The sequence below is a fragment of the Oncorhynchus mykiss genome, chromosome 10 (assembly GCF_057628025.1).
Source record: "Oncorhynchus mykiss isolate SJ-2025 chromosome 10, ASM5762802v1, whole genome shotgun sequence".
Taxonomy (NCBI): Eukaryota; Metazoa; Chordata; class Actinopteri; order Salmoniformes; family Salmonidae; genus Oncorhynchus; species Oncorhynchus mykiss.
In genome coordinates this window covers 18,955,111-18,975,839 of record NC_143031.1, presented here as the reverse complement: position 1 = coordinate 18,975,839, position 20,729 = coordinate 18,955,111, and the positions used below count along the sequence as shown (strand labels likewise).

Below are 20,729 nucleotides of genomic sequence, written 5' to 3'. Positions count from 1 at the left end.
CCCCTCTCCTCCCCATTACTTCCCAGCTAAGCCTTGAGGAGGAGGAAATTGCTTTACTGTACAGCATGGCTAATTGACCATGTGCGTAAATACTGTACTATTAAAAGATCCGTGTTTCCAGAAAATATACACAAAAAACCCTGTTATTTAAAATTAGACAATGGAATGGGAAAGAGCTAAGTATGTCAAACTAGAAAACAAATGGCCCTATCCTCCCATAGTAAACCATTCACTTCAGCTTCTTCAGTGAACAGTTCCATTCCTGGCCTCAACCCTATAGGGGTATACTGCCCGCTATCCTTTGGCTTCTCACTGACTACCATCCACCTGAACAGACACTACAGCTACAAACATTAGCTAAATAGGGCAGATGCTGTTCTACTGTGTCAGACTAATCTACAATGTGGTCTCTTAACCTCTTGAGTGTAGGGGGCAGTATTTTGATGTTTGGATGAAAAACATACCCAAATGAAACTGCCTATTTCTCAGGCCCAGAATCTAGAATATGCATATAATATAATCAGATTAGGATAGAAAACACTCTAAAGTTTCCAAAACTGTCAAAATATAGTCTGTGAGTATAACAGAACTGATATTGTAGGCGAAAACCTGAGGAAAATCCAACCAGGAAGTGCTGTTTTTCCTGAAACCTCTCTGTTCCTTTGCATGCCTTCCCTCTATTTAAAGGGATATCAACCAGATTCCTTTCCCTATGGCTTCCACATGGTGTGAACAGTCTTTAGACATAGTTTCAGGCTTTTATTCTGAAAAATGAGCGAGAAAGATCACATCGCGTCATTGGATGGCTGGGTGCCAGCAGAGTTTTGCATGCGTGAGCAGCTTGCAGCAGACATTTTCTCTCTCACTCCTATTGAAAAAGCTACGGTCCGGTTGAAATATTATCGATTATTTATTGTAAAAACAACCTGAGGATTGATTATAAAAAACGTTTGACATGTTTCTACGAACTTTACGGATACTATTTGGAATTTTTGTCTGCCCCGTTGTGACTGCTCGAGCCTGTGGATTTCTGAACATAACACGCCAACCAAATGGAGGTTTTTGGATTTTAAAATAATCTTTATGGAACAAAAGGAACTTTTATTGTGTAACTGGGAGTCTCGTGAGTGCAAACATCTGAAGATCATCAAAGGTAAGCGATTCATTTTATTGCTTTTCTGACTTGCGACCAATCTACTTTGCTGCTAGCTGTTTGTAATGTTTTGTCTACTGAGAGCTATCCTCACAAAAACGCTTGGATAGCTTTCGCCGAAAAGCTTTTTTGAAATCTGACACGCCAGGTGGATTAACAACAAGGTAAACTGTGTTTTGGTATATTGCACTTGTGATTTCATGAAAATTAAATATTTGTTGTAATTTAATTTGATTTTGGCGCTCTGCAATTCAGCAGATGTTGACGAAAATGATCCCGCTAACGGGATGGGTGCGCCAAGAAGTTTTCAAGCCTTGTTCACATTGGCAGTTTGAAGTAAAGCAAATTATTTATTTTTTTGCATATCCGATTAAAATCTATTATTTTTCCTGCAATCTGAACAGCCAAAAGCCACATGGAATTGGGTATTTCAAGCCACATTTCAAACCATCGTTCGTAGTTGGTTTGAAGTCAGATACAAATCTGATTTCTGGGCATGCGACTTGTGTCTGAAGAGTCAAATCTTATTTATTTGCCATCAAGTGGTTTTCAGACTGTTAATTGCCATATCTTGTTGCTTGCTCGCTACTCTGTAGACAGTTTGACAATAACATAATGTGATCGTTACAATAGCGTATTAATTGTTTACAAACTAATTAGTGAATGTGCTAGAAAGCTACACAGCTACCTAGATAGCTAGTTGACTGCTGTGGCTAGCCAAAAAGGACTTGTTTTGAAAGTTGGATCATCTTATCCTTGAGGCTTTAAATGTGTTCTTACACTATGATTTTAAACATTCACAGCAACTGGGAAACGGCAGGTATTGTTGTCACCTTAGTTTGCTACTTAACTTCTGAGTGATATGAAGTACGATCAGCAATAAAACTATGCCACTGCGCACACACAAATGTTGCTACTATGACAACTAGAGTAGCCATGTCAGCAAATGACTGCTGTCTGAACACACACAAATACGATTTGGTCACTTATAACTTGCTGTTTGGACAGTCAGTATTCCAAAACGGATTTGAAAATCAAAACTGATTTGAGCATTAAGGGCTGCAGTGTGAACAAGGCTTTAGACAACTAACTCTAGCAGTCTGATGTGTTGTAATACTAGCTGTGACAACATCCCTTGCAATAACCAGGGCTTATTTTATGTGATGCATCAGACATTTTTTTTCAGTGTCTCTCTTTTCCTTAGACACAACACTGGAAGCTAGTTGCTCCCGAATAGGCTGGTGACATGCACATGCACCAAATGATGACTCAAGATTGACAGCATTGTTGAGAATTTTAATTTACTATTAATTGCTACAATATTCAGTGCATGATTGTGGTCCCCTGTTCGTTACCTTGGCTTCCCAATTTGATGTCGGTCGAATTGAATTTGTCCTATAATATAACCACTCTGTCAAGGTGGAGACAGCGAGACAGTAGTTAAATGTTGAAGTGAGAAAGCATCAGATACCACTTGCCAAAAGAAACGCACCTGCTGCATTTCAACTACCTCCTATAGATGTTGGATATTAATTTGACCACCCTTTTGCATGATAACTTTTCTACCATACAGGAAATGTAACACTTGTAGTATATTTGAGGTTTAAAAAGGCTTCTGAAGTTTGTAATTTCCACTTAAAAATTCACATTCCCTGCTCCTGCAGTATTATTTTCCTATAGCAAACTGGCTCAAATTAAGATCCTACATTTGTACCTTGACTCCCAAAGGAATCTAGTTTCTTCTAAGGCAGGTATTCCCAAACTGGCCAAATGCTGTTGGGGTACGTCAAATAAAAATGTGAATCACATTAAAATATACAGTGGGGAGAACAAGTATTTGATACACTGCCGATTTTGCAGGTTTTCCTACTTACAAAGCATGTAGAGGTCTGTATTTTTTTATCATAGGTACAACTGTGAGAGACGCAATCTAAAACAAAAATCATTGTATGATTTTTAAGTAATTAATTAGCATTTTATTTTTTGCATGACATAAGTATTTGATACATCAGAAAAGCAGGACTTAAAATTTGGTACAGAAACCTTTGTTTGCAATTACAGAGATCATATGTTTCCTGTAGTTCGTAACCACTGTATATAATGTAAAAAATGATTCACATTTCCAAACAGTCCATTTATATTTTCCAATGGGCTATACATTTGGGCTAGGTTTTTATTCTCGCCTGAGTAGCCTCGTTTCACTGGCATTTTTTTTAAACCATCTAGTGTTCAGCGAAATACCAACACAATGTCAAATACAGGTAGCCTAGTCAAATAATTAACATCCAGTCACATTAACCGTTACTCTCTCGCGGGAATTCCACTAAAGGTCCGTATGTAGCCAAACAGCTGCTGCTCATTCCGTTTGCTCGAAAATGAATAAATGGTTAAAAAAAGTAAATCCCGCATCCATAAACACACATACCAGCTCTACTGGTAGTACTGTTACTACCAGCAGTACTACACCTGCACCTGTCGATGACACAAGTTGTTTTGCTTCCACGAGCACATCCAATGTTAGAATAAGTAATTCTACATTTGTTTTTAGCCCAGCTAGCATGGACACTGACAGTTGTGAATCTGATTCAGCCGGTGAGCTACTGCCCTCTTACCCGGAACAACAGCCAGCGACGTTGGATCATCGAAGAGGTGCAAATATGATGAGAACTACATTGATTTGGGGTTCACTTATATTGGGAGAAGTGCCTTTCCTCAGCCACAGTGTGTTATACACAACCATTCAACAGTTTGGGGTCACTTAGAAATGTCCTTGTTTTTGAAAGAAAAGCAAATTTTTTGTCCGTTAAAATAACATAAAATTGATCAGAAATACAGTGTAGACATTGTTAATGTTGTGCATGACTATTGTAGCTGGAAACGGCTGATTTTTTACGGAATATCTACATAGGCGTACAAAGGCCCATTATCAGCAACCATCACTCTTGTGCTCCAATGGCACGTTGTGTTAGCTAATCCAAATTTATCATTTTAAAAGGCTAATTGATCATTAGAAAACCCTTTTGCAATTATGTTAGCACAGTTGAAAAATGTTGTGCTGATTAAAGAAGAAATAAAACTGGCCTTCTTTAGACTAGTTGAGTATCTGGAGCATCAGCCTTTTTGGGTTTTATTACAGGCCCAAAATGGCCAGAAACAAATAACTTTCTTCTGAAACTCATCAGTCTATTCTTGTTCTAAGAAATTAAGGCTATTCAATGCGAGAAACCAGAATAGAAAGAGGAGTGGGAGGCCCTGGTGTACAACTCAGCAAGAGGACAAGTACAATAGAGTGTCAAGTTTGAGAAACAGACGCCTCACGTCCTTAACAAGTCCTTAACTGGCAGCTTCATTAAATAGTACCCGCAAAACACCAGTCTCAACATCAACAGTGAAGAGGCGACTCTGGGATGCTGGCCATCTAGGCAGAGTTGCAAAGGCAAAGAAAAAGCCATATCTCAGACTTTCCAATAAAAGATTAAGATAGGCAAAATAACACAGACACTGGACAGAGGAACTCTGCCTAGAAGGGCAGCATCCTGGAGACTTAGACTCTCCAGTACAACCCAACATTGCAGAGTTATGTGCATCCTTTCAAGCACAACCTTCTCATTAACCTGTGGTGAGTTATTCACACTTTCCAATGAACAAATAAGGTTTTATATGTAAGATGGTTAAATAAAGAGCAAAATTATTGATTATTATTATATTGTTATTTGTGCCCTGATCATATAAGAGCTCTTTGTCACTTCCCACGAGCCCGGTTGTGACAAAAACTAACACTCATTCATATGTTTAATAATTTAATTTTATAGTGTGTGTGTGGCAGGCTTACAATGATGGTAAAAAACAGCATTTGAGAGTGCGCTGACCATGGGGCTAGAGGGGGTACACAGCTGGAGGTTGAATGTTTGAAGTGGTATGGGACTATAAAAAGTTTGGGAACCACTGTTCTAAGACATCTCCGATGACTCCTTCCTTGTTTGTTTCTGTGCCCATTATATGTTGCTTCAAGTGTGTCTTTCTAATTGTTCTATTTGTATTGCACATCTCACATAACACACGGCTTCATTACAATTAATTTGCTCCTCCATGTTGCCAATTTGTGCATCCTCGTGCTCATTGCAACAGTTACCGTGATGCCGAAAAAGGAGCACTGTGAAGAGCAGCCAGGAGGATTGTGGTTAGAAAACACTGTGTTCACCACACTGTGTTCTGGTCCAGTGCCCTTGGGGCGAAGCAGAAGCACTCTACGTGCTAATGCATTTCCCCCATTCTGTCCAAGACAATCAGATCTAATTGTTCCAAGTTTGTACAGCAGCAGATGAGGCATATGATTTTAGCAATAGTGTATAACCACATCCACCTGTTGGCCATGTAGCATCTATACAGTGCCTTGCGAAAGTATTCGGCCCCCTTGAACTTTGCGACCTTTTGCCACATTTCAGGCTTCAAACATAAAGATATAAAACTGTATTTTTTTGTAAAGAATCAACAACAAGTGGGACACAATCATGAAGTGGAACGACATTTATTGGATATTTCAAACTTTTTTAACAAATCAAAAACTGAAAAATTGGGCGTGCAAAATTATTCAGCCCCCTTAAGTTAATACTTTGTAGCGCCACCTTTTGCTGCGATTACAGCTGCAAGTCGCTTGGGGTATGTCTCTATCAGTTTTGCACATCGAGAGACTGCATTTTTTTCCCATTCCTCCTTGCAAAACAGCTCGAGCTCAGTGAGGTTGGATGGAGAGCATTTGTGAACAGCAGTTTTCAGTTCTTTCCACAGATTCTCGATTGGATTCAGGTCTGGACTTTGACTTGGCCATTCTAACACCTGGATATGTTTATTTTTGAACCATTCCATTGTAGATTTTGCTTTATGTTTTGGATCATTGTCTTGTTGGAAGACAAATCTCCGTCCCAGTCTCAGGTCTTTTGCAGACTCCATCAGGTTGTCTTCCAGAATGGTCCTGTATTTGGCTCCATCCATCTTCCCATCAATTTTAACCATCTTCCCTGTCCCTGCTGAAGAAAAGCAGGCCCAAACCATGATGCTGCCACCACCATGTTTGACAGTGGGGATGGTGTGTTCAGCTGTGTTGCTTTTACGCCAAAAAAAACGTTTTGCATTGTTGCCAAAAAGTTCCATTTTGGTTTCATCTGACCAGAGCACCTTCTTCCACATGTTTGGTGTGTCTCCCAGGTGGCTTGTGGCAAACTTTAAACAACACTTTTTATGGATATCTTTAAGAAATGGCTTTCTTCTTGCCACTCTTCCATAAAGGCCAGATTTGTGCAATATACGACTGATTGTTGTCCTATGGACAGAGTCTCCCACCTCAGCTGTAGATCTCTGCAGTTCATCCAGAGTGATCATGGGCCTCTTGGCTGCATCTCTGATCCGTCTTCTCCTTGTATGAGCTGAAAGTTTAGAGGGACGGCCAGGTCTTGGTAGATTTGCAGTGGTCTGATACTCCTTCCATTTCAATATTATCGCTTGCACAGTGCTCCTTGGGATGTTTAAAGCTTGGGAAATCTTTTTGTATCCAAATCCGGCTTTAAACTTCTTCACAACAGTATCTCGGACCTGCCTGGTGTGTTCCTTGTTCTTCATGATGCTCTCTGCACTTTTAACGGACCTCTGAGACTATCACAGTGCAGGTGCATTTATACGGAGACTTGATTACACACAGGTGGATTGTATTTATCATCATTAGTCATTTAGGTCAACATTGGATCATTCAGAGATCCTCACTGAACTTCTGGAGAGAGTTTGCTGCACTGAAAGTAAAGGGGCTGAATAATTTTGCACGCCCAATTTTTCAGTTTTTGATTTGTTAAAAAAGTTTGAAATATTCAATAAATGTTGTTCCACTTCATGATTGTGTCCCACTTGTTGTTGATTCTTCACAAAAAAATACAGTTTTATATCTTTATGTTTGAAGCATGAAATGTGGCAAAAGGTCGCAAAGTTCAAGGGGGCCGAATACTTTCGCAAGGCACTGTAAGTGTGTAAGTTGCACCATTTTCCTTTCCTGCTAAGCATTCAAAATGTAAGTACTTTTGGATGTCAGGAAAAATCTATGGAGTAAAAAGTACATGATTTGTTTAGGAATGTAGTGATGTAAAAGTTACAGTTGTCAAAAATATAAATAGTAAAGTGCAGATACCTCATAAAACTACTTAAGTAGTACTTTAAAGTATTTTTACTTAAGTACTTTACACCACTGGTATCTGTACAAAACAATTAGTCCTTGACAATGTAAGCCATTGTATAACGGTTGAAGAAGGGCTTGATTCCACTTCAAATCAAGGCTCCCTTAATGCCGAGTGCAACTCCATGTTCCTTTCCCCTCTCGACAAGAGAGCTTTGCGCTGTCTGCAAGGTCATAGCTCAACATCTGTCAAAGTCAGCCAATTCCACCCACTCCGTGCTGTTGCCATTCCATCCCCCAATCTGGTGCAGGATTATAGGATAGGCAGGGCATCCCTAAACCCTCTGCATGTCACTCTGTATGGATTAAACCTTTACTGTGCTGTCATGCTGTCACACTAACCTTTATTCACCATAGTGTTAAAAAGACCCATAACAGCACCCATAGAAGGACATTTAGGAAATAGATAACGGGTCTGTAAGAGTGACATGCTTGAGTGACACTCACATGTCAATGGATGGACAGCCTGCACAGTTATCAACAGGGTAGCTTCTTTGTAACATTGTCAATAGTGTTTAGTTGCCTGACTCACACTGAATTCTTCCGCTGCTTTATCGTTAGTTACGTACTTCAGTCTGAGACTGCCATTATTGAAGTTGATTGTGATGATGTTAAAAGGAGGGATGTTGTACAAAACAGAGTCATCAGCGATAGGATAATCTCTAACCAATTAGAGTATCAAAACCAATACCAAACTATAAAATCATCGCTTTACCCATGTGTGTTCTGGCTCTGGCCCAACCTATCAGTTTCTGGGACAAATAAAAATAAAATCAAAATGTATTTGTCACATGCGCCGAATACAACAAGTGTAGACCTTACCGTGAAATGCTTACTTACAAGCCCTTAACAAACAAAGCAGTTCAAGAAAGAGTTAAGAAAATATTTACCAAAGAAACTAAAGTAAAAAATTAGAAAATGTAACACAATAAAATAACAATAACGAGGCTATATACAGGGGGTACCGGTACCGAGTCGGTGTGTGGGGGTACAGGTTAGTTGAGGTAATTTGTAGATGTAGGTAGGGGTGAAGTGACCAGGTGGGGCCGGGTGGGGGTGGGGGGTCAATGTAAATAGTCCGGTGGCCATTTGATTAATTGTTCAGCAGTCTTATGGCTTGGGGGTAGAAGCTGTTAAGGAGCCTTTTGGTCCTAGACTTGGCGCTCCGGTACCGCTTGCAGTGCGGTAGTAGAGAAAACAGTCTATAACTTAGGTGACTGGAGTCTCTGACAATTTTATGGGCTTTCCTCTGACACCACCTATTATATAGGTCTTGGATGGCAGGAAGCTTGGCCCCCGTGATGTACTGGGCCGCACATCATGGTCTAGAATGGATTTCCATTCTTGAAATTTTCAGGGAGGTACTCAGATCCAGACTCATTTGCTTTGAAGAACCTAACATCCATAGGTGTGGTGTAACGTTTGGCTGGAGTGTTTGGGTAGCCGGGCAAAGTGATTAGTGCTCTCATAAGGGATTTGCTTTTAGAGCATTCAGACAGTGGGTGACACAAAAACCACTCACTGTAAGACACAAGAAATTCAAAACGGGCTTGTCACAGGAGGTGCATTCTCTTGGCAGGAGAGACTGGGGCATATGCAAACACACGTCACACACACACGCACATACGAAAACAACAGTAGCTTGATACTAATAGCTCATACTGTATGTGCACACGCACGCATACACACGCACAGACTGACACAGACAACAGGAGCCTGCCAGCCTCGCTGTTTGGCCGGCTGCTTGCGTGTGGATGTAAACAGCCCTCGTGCGGAGACTCAACAGCATGCCTACGAATCTGACTGGAGCCCACTACACACACTGAGTATACAAAACACTAAGAATACCTGCTCTGTCCATGACATAGACTGACCAAGTGAAAGCTATGACCCCTTATTGATATCACTTGTAAAATCCACTTCAATCAGTGTAGATGAAGGGGAGGAGAAAGATTAAAGATGGATTTTTGAGCCTTGAGACAATTGAGACATGGTGAGGGTGAATGGGCAAGACAATACATTTAAGTGCCTTTGAACAGGGTATGGTAGTAGGTGCCAGGTGCAAAGGTTTGTGTCAAGAACTGCAACACTGCTGGATTTTTCACACTCAACAGTTGGTTGAGGTCTACCACCCAAGGAGATTCAGCCAACTTGACACAACTATGGGATGCATTGGAGTCAATATTGGCCAGCATCCCTGTGGAACGCTTTCGACACCTTGTAGAGTCCATGCTAGAGGTCGACTGATTATGATTTTTCAACGCCGATGCCAATACCGATTATTGGAGGACAAAAAAAGCTGATACCGATTAATCGGATTTGTAATAATGACAATTACAACAATACTGAATTAACACTTATTTTAACTTAATATAATACATCAATACAATCAATTTAGCCTCAAATAAATAATGAAACATGTTCAATTTGGTTTAAATAATGCAAAAACAAAGTGTTGGAGAAGAAAGTAAAAGTGCAATATGTGCCATTTAAGAAAGCTAACATTTAATTTCCTTGCTCAGAACATGAGAACATATGAAAGCTGGTGGTTCCTTTTAACATGAGTCTTCAATATTCCCAGGTAAGAAGTTTTAGGTTATAGTTATTATATTAATTATAGGACTATTTCTCTCTATACCATTTATATTTCATATACCTTTGACTATTGGATGTTCTTATAGGCACTTTAGTATTGCCAGTGTAACAGTATAGCTTCCGTCCCTCTCCTCGCTCCTACCTGGGCTCGAACCAGGAACACAATGACAACAGCCACCCTCGAAGCAGCGTTACCCATGCAGAGCAAGGGGAACAACTACTCCAAGTCTCAGAGCGAGTGACGTTTGAAACGCTATTAGCGTATTAGCGTGGCTAACTAGATAGCCATTTCACATCACATCGTTACACCAGCCTAATCTCAGGAGTTGATAGGCTTGAAGTCACAAACAGCAGATCTGCTGGCAAAACGCACGAAAGTGCTGTTTGAATGAATGCTTATGAGCCTGCTGGTGCCTACCATCGCTCAGTCAGACTGCTCTATCAAATCATAGACTTAATTATAACATAATAACACACAGAAATGCGAGCCTTAGGTCATTAATATGGTCGAATCCAGAAACTATCATCTTGAAAACAAGACGTTTATTCTTTCAGTGAAATACGGAACCGTTACATATTTTACATAATGGGTGGAATCCATCAGTCTAAATACTCCTGTTACATTGCACAACCTTCAATGTTATGTCATAATTACGTAAAATTCTGGCAAATTAGTTCGCAATGAGCCAGGCGGCCCAAACTGTTGCATATACCCTGACTCTGCGTGCAATGAACGCAAGAGAAGTGACACAATTTCACCTGGTTAATATTGCCGGCTAACCTGGATTTCTTTTAGCTAAATATGCAGGTTTAAAAATATATACTTCTGTGTATTGATTTTAAGAAAGGCATTGGTGTTTATGGTTAGGTCCACGTTGGAGCAACGACAGTCCTTTTTCGCGAATGCGCACCGCATCGATTATATAAAACGCAGGACAAGCTAGATAAACTAGTAATATCATCAACCATATGTAGTTATAACTAGTGATTATGATTGATTAAGTTTAATGCTAGCTAGCAACTTACCTTGGCTTCTTACTGCATTCGTGTAACAGGCGGGCTCCTCATGAGGCAGGTGGTTAGAGCGTTGGACTAGTTAACCGTAAGGTTGCAAGATTGAATCGCTGAGCTGACAAGGTAAAAATCTGTCGTTCTGCCCCTGAACAAGGCGGTTAACCCACCGTTCCTAGGCCGTCATTGAAAATAAGAATGTGTTCTTAACTAACATGCCTAGTTAAACAAACATGAAATAAAGGTGTAAAAAAATAAAAAAAAATAAATAGGCGTCCAAAATTACCGATGTCCGATTGTTATGAAAACTTGAAATCGGCCCTAATTAATCGGCCATTCCGATTAATCGGTTGACTTCTAGTCCATGCCCCAACAAATTGAGGCTGTTCTGAGGGCAAAAGGGGGCGGTGCAACCAATGTTTCGCCGAGAATGACGCAAAGCTCTCCTGGGATTGCCGAGAATGATGCAAAGCTCTCCCGGGACTGCCGAGAATGATGCAAAGCTCTCTCGGGACTGCGGCGCAGAAGAAAGAGCCCACAGAGAGAAGCACGATATTGAACTTCACTCAACTTTCTAGAGCAGTGGTCACCAACCGGGCGATCCCGATTGACCTCCAAGGCATTCCTAGTCGATCGACCACCATATCTGTAAAAAACCCAACTATAAAGCCTGGTGTTCTTCTTTTTTTTTAAATTATATTTGTCTCGGGCTGTTAACAGTAGGTGCACCTAATTCAGCTGCCTTGTGCGCGAACTGTTGCCATTTTGAACCATTTCATGTGTCTGAAGATACAAATTCTGCCTTCCCGGCGGCCCGGGGAGCAAATCCAGTGCACTATCAACCTACCACTGGCCAATCGGATGGCTCAGATTACCGTGTCTGCAGTAACGTAGCAGGCATAAAAGAAAGCTACAGCAAAGTTGATGCTCTGAAATTTCAAAACGTTTAAAACCATGACTAGAGAGAGAATGTCAACAAATAAAGCAAAGAGCTGCTGTGAGTTCATGTTTAAGTTCTTACTCAGTACTGTCATCCCTTTTATAAGCCACAAAATGTGCGTTCTTTCTATTTCCACTCAGTGCTACAACAAGCACTGTAGCAGTAATGCAGAGTAGGAAAGTGTATCTATAGGCTTGAGTTGTTGTTATTATTAGCAGCTTGGGTCTTTTTTAATATCAAGGAATATTTCACTTTCTCTGTTCATAGGAGTAACAACATGAATTTGTGCATGAGGCAGAAATAATGCGGTGCAACTCGAGTTTCGCCATCAGCTGAAAGATGGTGTCCCTTTTTGGTCAGTGTCAGTGGAGGAAAGGGAGAGCGGAGGGATGTTGAGAGGTTGACCCTCAGTCTGCTGCTCTCTCCTTCCGCTGAGACTGACCATCAGATGCAGGCACGATCAGCCCAGTAAAATAAAAAGCGAATTATTTAAATGTACGCTCACTCAGGCATGCCTCACAAGTAATAAAACAACAGATTTATTACCGGTGTGATCATATAGCCTACCTCAAATTTAGAATATATTTTTTAAATGGCCTGAACAACAATGCATTGGCAGGGCAATTCAAACAAAGACAATATGCGGTGATAATGTATTGGGCCTATAGCTGACTGCACAAACCTCATTGCTCCAGTACTATTTTATATTGGTTAATGTTGCATAGGCTTACCTTCTTTAAGTCATGTAAAAAAAAAAAAATCTGAGCGATAGATCTCGGCTTGTATTTTGCCTCAGAAAGAGATATTGATTCAGAAAAGGTTGATGACCACTGTTCTAGAGTTTCCCCTGTTAACACAAGCAACATTTCCCTTTACTGTGGCAATTGTGATTGAATCAAAGCAATAGCCACTTTCAATGCAACATACCCAAACAAAACAAACTATGCAAGAGAATTTGTTGTAGATAGAACGCATCGGAGAAGGATTCTATTGCATTGACACGTATGACTCATCCCGTACTCTACAGAGACTGGTGTGGCATAAACAATCAGCGCTGCAGTAGGCCTATACACAAATAGACCTATCAAATATATATGGATCTGTGCCATTTACTTTGAACTGGACTGTGTTTACAGCATGAGCGGTCGTTGATGTACTTGTTTTGAGATCAAAGCGAGAGCTGCATGTAACCACCTATGCACATTCTGTTCATATCCTTTGCTAGTTAGTGAGTTATTAGCCCAGGTACAGATCATTTGTAGTCAACAATAGGGGAGTGATTGCTGTTGTAGGAAGCACAAAATTTGTACATTTTTTTTTAATCTAGAAAAAAGTGAGTCGGGTAAAGAGCTTTTTTTGGTCATAAAGGGGAGGTTTTTTGAGAACAAGTTCTCATTTACAACTGCGACCTGGCCAAGATAAAGCAAAGCAGTGCAACAAGAAAACAACACAGAGTTACACATGGGACAAACAAACGTACAGTCAATAACACAATAGAAAAATCTGTATACAGTGTGTGCAAATTAAGTAAGGAGCTAAGGCAATAAACAGGCCATAATGGCGAAGTAATTACAATTTAGCAATTTACACTAGAGTGATAGATGTGCAGATGAGGATGTGCAAGTAGAAATACTGGTGTGCAAAAGTGCAGAAAAACAAATATGGGGATGAGGTGGTTGGATGGGCTATTTACCGATGGGCTATTTACCGATGGGCTGTGTACAGGTGCAGTGATTGTTCAGCTGCTCTGACAGCCAATGCTTAAAGTTAGCGAGGGAGATATAAGTCTCCAACTTCAGTGATTTTTGCAATTCGTTCTAGTCATTGGCAGCAGAGAACTGGAAGGAAAGGCGGCCAAAGAAGGTGTTGGCTTTGGGGATGACCAGTGAAATATACTTGCTGGAGCGTGTGCTACGGGTGGGTGTTGCTATGGTGACCATTGAGCTGAGATAAGGCGGAGCTTTACCTAGCAAAGACTTATAAATGACCTGGAGCCAGTTTTATTTTGAGACAGGCTTGAATAAGCTGAGCCGCCAATAGGCAGAGGGTAGCATAATTTTTCTGATTCTCTGTAACAATGGTATGGGTATAATAATGCAGTTTATTTTGTAAAGTGGTTTCTTGCATCAAACAACAACAATATTTCTGGTCACCTCCTTCTCCGAAGAACAAGTGGATAAACAGGTTAATGTCAATCCCTGCTGTCACGTTCTGACCTTAGTTCCTTTGTTTTGTCTTTGTTTTAGTATGGCCAGGGCGTGAGTTGGGGTGGGCAGTCTATGTTCCTTTTTCTATAATTTGGGATTTCTGTGTTTGGCCTGGTATGCTTCTCAATCAGAGGCAGCTGTCAATCGTTGTCCCTGATTGAGAAACATACTTAGGTAGCCTGGTTTCACTTTGGAGTTGTGGGTGATTTTTTTACGTGTCAGTGTTTTGTTCCACACAGAACTTTTTCGGTTTTGTTTTTTTACGTTGTAGTTAATTTTTTTGTTCAGTGTTCATTATTCTCGGTCTCATTAAACTCGGTTTTTCTAATGACTGCCTGGTTCACCAACTACTTTGCAGACAGAGTTCAGTGTGTCAAATCGGAGGGCATGTTGTCCGGTCCTCTGGCAGTCTCTATATGGGGGTGCCACAGGGTTCAATTCTCGGAACGACTCTTTTCTCTGTATATATCAATGATGTTACTCTTGCTGCGGGTGATTCCCTGATCCACCTCTACGCAGACGATACCATTCTGTATACTTCTGGCCCTTCCTTGGACACTGTGCTATCTAACCTCCAAACGAGCTTCAATGCCATACAACACTCCTTCCGTGGCCTCCAACTGCTCTTAAAACGCAAGTAAAACCAAATGCATGCTTTTCAACCTGCCTGCACCCGCACGCCCGACTAACATCATCACCCTGGATGGTTCCGACCTAGAATATGTGGACATCTATAAGTACCTAGGTGTCTGGCTAGACTGTAAACTCTCCTTCCAGACTCATATCAAACATCTCCAATCTAAAATCAAATCTAGAGTCGGCTTTCTATTCCGCAACAAAGCCTCCTTCACTCACGCCACCAAACTTACCCTAGTAAAACTGACTATCCTACCGATCCTCGACTTCGGCGACGTCATCTACAAAATAGCTTCCAATACTCTACTCAGCAAACTGGATGCAGTTTATCACAGTGCCATCCGTTTTCTTACTAAAGCACCTTATTCCACCCACCACTGCGACCTATATGCTCTAGTCGGCTGGCCCTCGCTACATATTCGTCGCCAGACCCACTGGCTCCAGGTCATCTACAAGTCCATGCTAGGTAAAGCTCTGCCTTATCTCAGTTCACTGGTCATGATGGCAACACCCACCCGTAGCACCCGCTCCAGCAGGTGTATCTCACTGATCATCCCTAAAGCCAACACCTCATTTGGCCGCCTTTCGTTCCAGTTCTCTGCTGCCTGTGACTGGAATGAATTGCAAAAATCGCTGAAGTTGGAGACTTTTATCTCCTTCGCCAACTTTAAACATCTGCTATCTGAGCAGATAACCGATCGCTGCAGCTGTACATAGTCCATCGGTAAATAGCCCACCCAATTTACCTACCTCATACCCATACTGTTTTTATTTATTTACTTTTCTGCTCTTTTGCACACCAGTATCTCTACCTGCACATGACCATCTGATCATTTATCACTCCAGTGTTAATCTGAAAGATTTTAATTATTCGCCTACCTCCTCATGCCTTTTGCACACAATGTATATAGACTATTTTTTTCTTTTTTCTACTGTGTTATTGACTTGTTTATTGTTTACTCCATGTGTAACTCTGTGTTGTTGTCTGTTCACACTGCTATGCTTTATCTTGGCCAGGTCGCAGTTGTAAATGAGAACTTGTTCTCAACTAGCCTACCTGGTTAAATAAAGGTGAAATAAAATTAAAAACCAAGATGAACACTTACCACTTACCACAGCCATTGGTCCGATCCTTGCTACTCCTCCTCAGAAGAGGAAGAGGAAAGCCGTTACACCTGCATGTCTTTTTTTTCAAAAGTCTCATGGAATGTAGGCCTACATTGAACACCAGACATTGGCTGCTACTGTAGACTGTGAGTGCAACTCAATATTAAGAAGGTGTTCCTAATGTTAGGAATACTCCGTGTATATCCGCCCTGCTAATTTACAACTACTCAAAGAAGGCATGAAGCTTTGGGACAACAAGCACATAAGCCCAGCCTTTTCACATCACGTGTAATCACATCACCTTTCTTACACTGGTAGAATAATTATTTTTGTTGATCTGTGCTTATGGTACCTACGGAAGTCTATAATGTATCAGTGCAGGAGTGCAGTATTGTATGCAGGGAAGGAAGCAACAGCCGCTCTGCGGCAGCAACAGTTGGCTCTCAACAGTCAAGAGTTAGCTACGCCACAGACAGGGAGACGCACAGACACACCGGCACTCGGCAACCACAGATGGAAGGAAAATGAGATTGGAGAAGAGAGAGGTCAAAAAAGACACAGCCACACCAGATGGTCACTCGGCAACCAGACACTGAAGGAAGGAACGAAGGAAGAAAAAGAGGACTAAAGAGAGAAAATGTCTCTACTCACTTGAGTCGTCCGAGTCATAGCCCTCCACGTCCGGTTCCTCCTCCTTCTTGCCAGTCGCCGCAGGTGTTGGGGCGGCGGCACCGCCAAACATCCGGTCCAGGTCGTCGCCGGTGTGGGAGTGGGCCGGGTCATCCCCAGAGTTGTGGCTGGCGGAGGAGGAGTGCAGCGAGCCGGCTCGGCTGAGGGCGGGGGGTGCTGTCGGGGGGAGACCCCGCGGGTAGCGGGGGAAGTAGTCAGAGATCTGCTTGATGGGCTGGATGGGGCCAGGGCACACGTCAATGGCCATGTGCTCCTGGATGCTGATGGTGGTCTTCTCGCCTTTGCGTTGTGTCATGCATGCGGTCCCTTGGAGCGCCCACCCAGCCCAGTCAAGACCCAGTCAAAACAATAACTATTCCCCAGGTGTCCCCAAATATACAAAAAAGGCTCCTCGAAAGTAAACACCAAAGCCAGCCAGAGAAAAAAAAATAGAAATTTGAAGTTGTTCCTCTGAAGTCTATCCCTGAAAAAAAAGCCAGTAGCCTGAGTGGAGAGAGAGCTCCTAGCTGTTAGTGAGATGAGTAGGTCCTGGTGGCTCCTCGGACTCCCCCCCTCTAAATTGTGCTGCACTGGGCTACATGGAGAGCCGTGGCTGGTCCGCCCTGCACGCTCTAACCATGCTGTCTGTCTGCCTCACACACTGCTTCCTGCCTGCTCTCTCTACCTCTACAACACACCCTGCACACGGCTGCCGTTTGTTTGTGTGCGCGAGAGAGTGAGAGAGAGAGAGAGTGAGAGAGAGAGAGAGAGAGAGAGAGAGAGGGAGTGGGGGTGGGGAGGGTTGGGGGGGGGGGGGGTATTGAGGAAGGAGGTGGGCTCAGCTGATGTCACCTCTTAGCAACCGAGCGGTAAACAGGGACCGCCGGTGCGGGTACTTAATTATGCTATTAGTCCCCATCCATCTGTCAAAGAGATGGAGGCTCTGCCGTGTGTGTGAGAGAGAAAGAGCATAAAGAGAGAGACTGCAGAGAATACCTATACGTGCGTGTGTGCTGTGGAGTGAAAGATAAAATGTGTCTTTGAGGGAGCGTGTCTCTGATATAGGAGCACTACCTCAAATGTAAGTGTGTGTGTGAAAGAGACGTGAATGGCTCCGTGTGAGTGTGGGGACTGTAGAGCATAGGCATAATGTGTGACTGTAAGGAAGAGTGTCTGTGTACTTATGAGGAGCGCAAGCGTTCGTGCGTATGTATGTGTTTGTGAGTGAGAGAGAGCGAGCGAGCTAGCGACAAAGAGAAAGGAAGAAAAAAGAATGAGAGGCAAAGTGTTTTGTGTGTAACACACAGGGAGAGAGTCGGACCCTGGGGTATCTCTGACCAGCCCATGTTTGGAATTAGCAGTGAGAAAATTAAACATTGGTCACCTTCTATCAAACAAATCTCTAGAGCAACAGGTGCTGAATAAAAAAGACCAACATAATTACAATTAAGAATTGAAAAATGGAATGTCTGCGTAATTGAGTGGTAACACTGGCTGTGTTTAGATAGGCAGCCCAATTCTGATATTTTATTTCATTCATTGGGCTCTGAAGAAAATTCTGATGTGATTGGTCAAAAGACCAATTAGTGGAAGATCAGAATTGGGCTGCCTGTCTAAACGCAGCCTTAGAGAACAGATTGTTGTGGTTTCAATCCCCACAACCACCTATGATGTTATCAGGTCTTAATTTAAAATCAGTCCTTTTCAACTTTTCTAAATTAACTCACGGTTACGTAGAGTGCGAAAACAACCTCCCCTTGGGTGGGACGTCATTACTGTTTTTGAATTTTCTAAGTACCTTTTTTTTTCTTCGTACCTTTTTTTGACTACATAACGTTAACAAATTGTCATAGTGGTATGGTGCTGGAGATAATGTATGAGTTTAAAAAGTAGTGAAATATCCATTTACGTGAAAAAATTTGACTTTAAATGCCTTCTGCAAAGCACTGTGTTTGAAAATGGCCCACAAACATTGATTCTGTGTGTTTTTCAGATCTAGACTGTGCTCAGCCTTGGTTGTTCATCGTGGCTGTTGACACAGGTAGCGTGACAATGCTGACAAAAGTGAACAGCAGCTGTCAAAATGCAAATGGTGATGCATTGATCACATTGGGAATTTAGACATCTATAAGACTTTAATCTCACTTAAAAGATAATGAGTCCACACGACATCTGACAAGCTTGACAGGAGTCAGAAAAGTAATTTAATCTATTCATCAACAAATCACCTGATCAAGCAATCTGTCAACCTGCCAATCAAAATGTACAATAAAGAAACCTATTGCAAAAATAACCAGCAAAACCATGAAATACATGTCCTAATTTAAATATAAATGAACCCCTTTTGACTGACGTTTAGCGATTCAGAGCAATTAAGCTATTAATGAATCAACGGTGTGTGGTGGCCATTCTTTGAGGGAAAATACTCAATGAGAGCAAATCTCATTAATTCCCAATCTATTTCTGACAATACCTCCAGAGGATTTCTCTCTTTGAGACTGAAGGGACTGATGATGACAGGCACATTTAATTCACTTTCCCAAACTTTATAAAAACAACAAAAAATGTAAATAACTAAAAACACCCAAGTTCATTGTTCCGAACATCTAGTATGAGCCCCCGTTGGCAGAGGCAAGAGGCAAGAGGCGAGAGAGAGAGAGAGAGTAGATGGACTGCATTTCTTATAAAAACAATATTTGAGGGAGTTGACAGACAGGAAACACTATTGGTGAGGACATGTTGATGTGAAATAGATTGACGAGATGGTGACAAATGGTGTGCGATATGTTGCTTTCCATCTGGGGTTTAATGCTCCGAAGAGACTAGCTCTTGTTGCTTTTTTCCTTCAAGGCTATCTTATGTATCTGGAAATGTGCACTACAAGGGCAGACTTTGAAGGTTCTATTTTTTTTTACGTGCTAGAGACACTGGTACATTTGAAATGCCCTTAAACCTCACTTGCTAAATGTTCTGTTACAGTTAAGGGTGTATTACTGGAAATGTTCAAAGTTTACCAGTAAACTACCAGAATTTTTGTATCTTTCAAGAATTCTACGTAATCTATCACAAGACACCTAGTGGCCCCTTTCCAGTACTTCAGATTATCACAGGTGTCTAATTATCTCTGGCCCTCCATGTGGCCTTATCACATGCAAAATATATTAAATAATTAAGAAGATTTGGATAAAGAATTTGAATGACTAAGCTGTAAAACATTATGTAAGCAATAAGGCATGAGGACCCGGGGATTATCGTGTGATAACTCTGACTATTGGCTGTTCTTTCGCTGAGGGCCGGGAACAACCCTTAAGAGGGAGTTATCCCACGATAATCTCCGGGTTCGAGGGTCTTATTGATATTATAAAACGGTTGCCAACATTTAAAAAAAAGATGAACTACATGTTTTCATTAATGAGTAAATGTGTTTTATTTCATCCTTCCATCAGACGGGCAAAAAAAAGGTGTTAGTTCTGAGGTTGCTAACCAAACAGGCTGGTCGTTAATTATGTTGGGACGTTTGGACCCATAATTGTATTTTTCCATCCTGCAGTGGATCATTCTGGTCTGGAGCCTCAGCTGCCTATGGACAGACCCCAACCTATGTAACTCATCTTTTTAATAATTTAGCTAGCTACACTGGACAAAAATATAAACGCAACATGTAAAGTGTTAGTCCCATGTTTCATAAACTGAAATCAAAGATCACTGTTAGTGGGTGTTTATCTTTTGCCAAGATAATCCATACACTTGACAAGTGTGGCATATAAAGAAGCTGATTAAACAGTATTATCATTACACAGGTGCACCTTGTGCTGGGGACTATAAAGGCCCTCTAAAATTTGTCACACAACACAATGAAACAGATCTCTCAAGTTTTGAGGGAGTGTGCAATTGGTATGCTGACTGCAGCAATGTTCACCAGTGCTGTTGCCAGATAATTTTTGTTTTTGTTAACTTGGCCGTACGTCCAACTGGCCTCACAACCACAGACCACATGTAAGGCATGGTGTGGGCAAGCGGTTTGCTGATGTCAATGTTGTGAACAGAGTGCTCCATTGTGGGGGTGGGGTTATGGTATGGGCAGGCATAAGCTACGGACAACAAACAAAATTTCATTTTATCAATGGCAATTTGAATACACAGAGATACCGTGACGAGATCCTGAGGCCCATTGTCATGCCATTCATCCACCAC

General features: G+C 41.6%; 1 protein-coding gene across 4 annotated transcripts in view; it reads right to left on the bottom strand.

Annotated features, from left to right (window-relative positions):
- Positions 1–17,691, bottom strand: part of LOC110533442 (double C2-like domain-containing protein beta) — a 165,833-nt gene extending 148,142 nt beyond the window's left edge. For 2 of the 4 annotated variants that reach the window (XM_090186060.1, XM_090186058.1), the window contains exon 1: positions 16,518–17,253. In XM_090186060.1, coding sequence (XP_090042186.1) covers positions 16,518–16,851 — 334 coding nt within the window. In that variant the 5' untranslated portion in view covers positions 16,852–17,253. Of the gene's footprint in view, positions 1–16,517 lie in introns of all 4 variants that reach the window. The other 2 variants (XM_090186062.1, XM_090186059.1) reach the window with 2 other exon arrangements.
- Positions 17,692–20,729: the final 3,038 nt, after the last annotated feature.